The sequence below is a fragment of the Lucilia cuprina genome, chromosome 4 (genome assembly GCF_022045245.1).
Source record: "Lucilia cuprina isolate Lc7/37 chromosome 4, ASM2204524v1, whole genome shotgun sequence".
NCBI classification, from domain to species: Eukaryota; Metazoa; Arthropoda; class Insecta; order Diptera; family Calliphoridae; genus Lucilia; species Lucilia cuprina.
In genome coordinates, this window is record NC_060952.1 from 89,794,884 (window position 1) to 89,800,883 (window position 6,000).

Sequence of the window (6,000 nt, forward strand, 5' to 3'; positions counted from 1 at the left end):
TTATAAAAATTTAAAAGAGAAATTGGCAAAAATTTTAAAAATAATATTCAATAAAAATTTTCCATAAAAATTAAAAAAAAAAAAATTGTCAAAAATTTTAAAAATAATTCCTAAAAAAAAATAATTATAGAAAATTTTCAAAAAAAAAAAAAACTTTTTATAAAAATGCTTTTTATAGAATATTTTTTATTATTTCATAGAATTTTTTAAATTCTCTATAAAAGTTGCTTTTTATATAAAATTTTCGATAAAATTTACTTTTCCTAGAAAAATTTCGGGGATATGGTCAAATAAAGCCCGATCATTAAAAAATCGGTAGTGGCACTTAAACGGACGGACATAGCTTAATCGACTCAGAAAATGATTCTAAGCCGACTGGTATACTTTAAGATGGATATAGGACGAATATTTTTGTATGTTACAAACATCAGCACAAACCCACTAAAGTGGTGTAGGGTAGTATAACTTTTCATAAAATAATTTTTTATAGAAATTTTTCAATAAAACTTTTTTTCTAGAAAATAAGATATTATTTTTATAAGCAAATTTCAATAAAAGATATTATTTTTATAAGCAATTTTCAATAAAATTTTCTTTTTTTGAGAATATTTTGAATTAAATTTTCTTTATATAGGTAATTTTCAATAAAATTTTCCTTTTATAGAATCAATACGATTTTTTATAAACATATTCTTTCAATTAATTTTTTTTATAAAAATTTTCGCTTAAATTTTCGAAATATTTTTCTTCAAATATAAAATGTTCAATAAAATATTCTCTTTATAAAAAATGTTTCATAATATTCTCAATAAAAATTTTCGATCAAAATTGTTTATGTGAAATGAATTTTTATATAAAAAAATTGCCAAAAAAAAAATATTTTTTTAGAAAAATTTTGAAAAAAATTCTATTCTTGATGAAATTTTTTTTATACAAAATATTCATTTTATAAAGTATTTGCGATAAAAATTTTCTTTTATAAAAAATTTACAATAAATTTTGAATACATATGCTGTCTGTTAAAGGTAAGATACAAGTGGTCCTTCGAAAACAATTTTAAACATTCGTAATAGTATATATGTAAAATTCGACTGCATCTGTTCATGACCCTACCTATTATATATGCTTTTCATCAGAAATTGTTTAACGCTGGCTTTAAATACGTCGTACATATGTCTTATACAAACCAATATCTCGCTAACAAACTGTCTAATAAAATGTATAAAGATCTGTCCATACGCTATATCCAATATATGGTTTCCTTTAAAATATTACTTCAACATTCATTACTGGCTTAAAACTATGAGTATAGCAATGAAATTCGACATAAATAACAGCCTGTAAAAATTTTGAAAAAAAAGCTTTCACCCATGGAAAAGTTGATATGGATGTAAAAAAAGATTGAACTCATATTCAAACGAATTTTCAAAATATTTATATGTATTATATGTTGGTATCAAATGGAAGTTAGGAATCCGTACATTTTATCTACATTATTTACTTGAAAAAAAAACAAAAAAAAAACCAAAAAGAACCACTATAGTGGGGAGGGTATTACAAGTTTGTGCTGATGTTTGTAACACACAAAAATATTACTCCTATACTCACCTTAAAGTATACCGATCGATTCAAAATCATTTTCTAAGTTGATTAAGACATGTCCGTCCGCCTGTCCAGTTGGCTGTTTATGTTAACCTTGTGCGCAAGGTAAAGGCCGCAATTTTCAAGATAATTCGATGAAATTTGGACCAAGCTTGTTTTTGGCACAGAGACGAAGCCTATTGGAAATGGTTGAATTCGGTCCATTATTTCACCTAGCCCCCATACAACCGTACCTCCCGATTTGGCTCTTTATGCCATAATTATGTCAAAAATACTATTATCTCAATAAAATAAATTGGCACAAATAAGTTTTATATAAGTTTAAATGACACTGCAGATTTTCGTTATGATCGGCCCTTATTTGACCTTAGCCCCCATACAAACCCCCTTTCAAAAAATGTCTTAAACATCTAAAATTGTCTTGTAACCATTTGTATCGCATTGAAACTCAACCTAACTGCTATATTATATTATTAATTATACCCTTTTTTCAAATTTAATGAAGGTCCCCATGTTTGACCTAAATGAAATGTCATTTAGAAAATTTTTTTTATCAATAAATTGCTTAAATACTTTGAAATTAAGGTGAAATTCAACATAAAAGTTTCTTTATGAAAAATACAAATTTTAAAAATATACTCACGGTGTAGGGTATTATATGGTCGGTCATGCCCGACTATACTTTCCTACTTGTTTTCGACACAAAAACTTTAAACTATGTACTTTTTTGTGACAAATTTTCTGTAAGATTTCCGATTCTTTTTTAATTCTGATGAATTGAAATAAATTATAATATTTTGTTTTAGCAGATGTACCAACTTTATTTAATATTATTTTGAAATTCCATCTTTTAAACTCGTATATCCTTTAAACTTTAAAGTCCTTTTACAGGAGCATAAGAGCTGATTATGAAAAACTTACTACACAGAGTTAATACTAATGCTCCATAGTTTCCAGTATTCACATATATTTTTATGTGTAAAAATGACTGTTGCACGGTGTAAAATGACTATAGCTATGAAATGTGACACTAACAAGTTAACAAACTTGATTATTTGAAATTTTCATCATTTTCTTATGTCAAACGTTGAGTTTACTTTATTTTTAGCATTCACTGTTGAAAGCTTATTTTGAAAAGCTTTATTTTAAATAATTTATTTATAAAATATTCTGTTATTTAACATTTTTATTTTATTATTACATTTACTGTTATTAAAATATAACATTTGATTTTTTTTTCTTTTGCCTATATAATATAAATTTATGTTAAAATTGTATTTATTTATTCATTATTGTCATTAGTTAAGATTTGTTGTTATTGTTTAGAAAGGCATTATTTCTTTTTATGTAATCATTTTAATTTAAATTAAATTTTATATTAAGACACAATAAAATTAGTAGTTTTGTTTAAGGCATTTATAATTTAGAATTAATTTAAGCAAATTCTAAAAAATATTATAATTTTTCTAATTAGTTGAGATTCATAAAATCGTTAAAAGTGATATTATGAATAGTTATAGATTTAATTAAATAAATAAAAGTTATTTAATATATAATTTAATTTGTGATTACTTAATAATTTTAAAAGTTTAGCACTAGATTGATACAATTTAGTCTAAAAATTTGTCATAATTTATAAGAGAAAATTTGTAGTTTGTAAAATTTTTAATATAATTTAAATAAAACAAGTATGAATGTATAGTCGGACGTAGCCGACCATATGATACCCTACACCAGTAGAATGTATGTTAAAAATGGGGATTATTTAAATTTTTATTTTTTGCAAAAAAAGAGATTTTTTACAAGAAGGCTCAAAGGAGAGTAGGGCAAAATATGGCCCTATCATTATAAATGTTGGTAGGGGGAGTTAATTCTACTTTTTCTATTATTTATGTAGAATTTAAAAGGGTCATTAGTGTTTGTAAGTGAATTTTGATCATTAAGTCATTTTCTGAAGGGGAGTTTGTATGGGAGCTAGGGTCAAATGAAGCCCGATCATTACAAAAATCGGTAGTGTCAATTAAAGTTCTATAAAACTAAGTTTTCTCGACTTTAATAGATCATTTGAATTAATTATAAGCCCAAAGGCCCTATTTGGGAGGTACGGTTGTGTGGGGGCTAGTCGAAATAATGGACCGATATTAACAATTTTCTACAGGCTTCGTCATTCGCGTGTGTGCAAAATTTCATCCAATTATCCTGAAAATTGCGGCCTGTACCTTGCGCACAAAGTTTACATGGACAACCAGCCGGCCAGCCAGACGGACGGACGGACATAGCTTAATCGACTCAATAACTGATTCTAAGCCGATTTGTATGCTTTAAGGTGGGTATAGGACGAATATTTTTGTATGTTACAAACATCAGCACAAAACCAATATACCCTCCCCACTAAAGTGGTGTAGGGTATAATTATTTGCAATTGGTCGTTAAGTTCCATATTGTAGAATGTATTTCTGTATATTCAAGAGATTTTAATAGAATAAGCAGAGTAGTCTCGAGCCATGTGAGAAGTTATAAAAAACTATGTTCGATCCATGTTTTGATAAAAGTCTTATGGCGACATAGGACATCTATTTTTCGGGTTCTTTATATCTACATAACATTACCTTTGATCGATTTTCATTAAGAAAGTTTTTCGTTATTTCATAGTGCGTGAAATCATGGAGAGATTTTAAACGTTTTAGTTTCTTCAAATTCTCAAATTTAACATAAAATTTTAGAAAAATACAATATGGACGGACGTATTTTAATTCTACAAATAATGTTATTTGGACTCTATATTATAATATATATTGTATTCCGAATATCTATAAAACTATACCTGATTTATTTTACTCTAATTACAAATTCCATTCTCAGCATACTAATTCTCAATTTCAAGCTGTTCACTTTCATCTGAAAATCCTAATGATTCTAAATCATTATCATTATAATCCTCAGTCTCTGCAATTGATTCAATATCAGCCTGACCACCATTTTCACTAACGGCAGCAATAACTCTAGCTACAACTTCATTATTACTGGAGCGCTTACCAGACATACGTTCACATTCGTTAGCTTCCATATCCTCAACAACAGCACCACTACAACTTAAAACATCGAGAGTATCCAGAGATCTACCAGTATGATCGGTATATATAGAACCATATGAATTATAAATATTATCCGATTGTAATAAAGAATCATTAGATTGACTAGGAGCCTGAGTATGAGAATTGAAGGTATTATAACCGGGAAATTGTGGCAGTTGTATATTAATACGACGATTTTCCTCAGTCCTAAGTTCGGCCACTTCCAAGGCCTGTTGCTTGAAACTACCAAATGTAGTGGCAAAACTAAAGGAAGGTGGCACTGAAAAAAAGAAATTTATTTTTATATTTCAAACAAAATATTAACGCAACACCACTTACAACAACTATCATATGATGGTGGTTCATCTTCCATTATCTTTTCTACCGCCCGATTTAATTCCGCCTCCTCCATATCCTGTGAACCCAATAAATTCTCCAATTCCTGTCGCAAACGTAAAGTCGGCTGTGATGTTACCAAACTGCCACCCAACGTACTGCCGCTACACAAATTACAATCACGATTAAAGTTACGTTGCATTATACTCTGTTCCTCTTCGTATTGCCTCAATGGCACTGTGCCAATAACCACAGGCACTGAAATGTCCGTATCATGATGAAATGCACCCGTTTTCAGTTTAACTTGTAACGTATAATGTATGAACACAATATAGTTGAGATTTAGAGTTGACCTTGGAGTATCGGTTGGTATATATACATTACCCTCATACAAACGTTTGGTCAAGCGCAATGTACGCTCAACGATTGAACTCTTTGCCAATGATTTTGTAAAGAAATTACGTTTTACTGGTTTACGCGCCAAAAATACGTAGTGTTGTTTTAGTGAGGCTTCTACGCCCATAATGTCATAGTGTGGCGACTGATTGTCTAGTTCAAGAAAATATTTTATATGTTGTCCGGGTGTGAAGCCAGAGTATGGTAGCATTAATGTAAAACACAGTGGTCCCGATGTACATGGCCATTGGCAGAGATATTTTACGTTTTCCTCTTTAACCGGAAGCTGGAAATATGAAAAGCGTTGTATTAATAAAAATTGTTTTATATTTATACAATTATGTCAAACAATTTCTTGGGGGATGAATTTTCTTTATTTGTACCCTACATCATCATAGTGGGTAATCAGTCCATTATTTCACTAACTAACTAACTAACTTACTAACTAACTTACTTACTTACTTACTTACTTACTTACTTACTAACTAACTTACTAACTTACTAACTTACTAATTTACTAACTTACTAACTTACTAACTTACTAACTTACTAACTTACTAACTTACTAACTTACTAACTTACTAACTTACTA

At 28.5% G+C, this 6,000-nt stretch overlaps 1 protein-coding gene across 1 annotated transcript in view; it reads right to left on the bottom strand.

Moving 5' to 3' along the window:
* Nucleotides 1–3,906: 3,906 nt before the first annotated feature.
* Nucleotides 3,907–6,000, bottom strand: part of LOC111675492 — a 25,400-nt gene continuing 23,306 nt past the window's right edge. The window contains exons 7-8 of the mRNA XM_023436262.2: nucleotides 5,016–5,694; nucleotides 3,907–4,956 (exon numbers count right to left, since the gene is read on the bottom strand). Of these exons, the coding sequence (XP_023292030.2) occupies nucleotides 4,469–4,956; nucleotides 5,016–5,694 (1,167 nt within the window). The 3' untranslated portion in view covers nucleotides 3,907–4,468. The remainder of the gene's footprint in view (nucleotides 4,957–5,015; nucleotides 5,695–6,000) is intronic.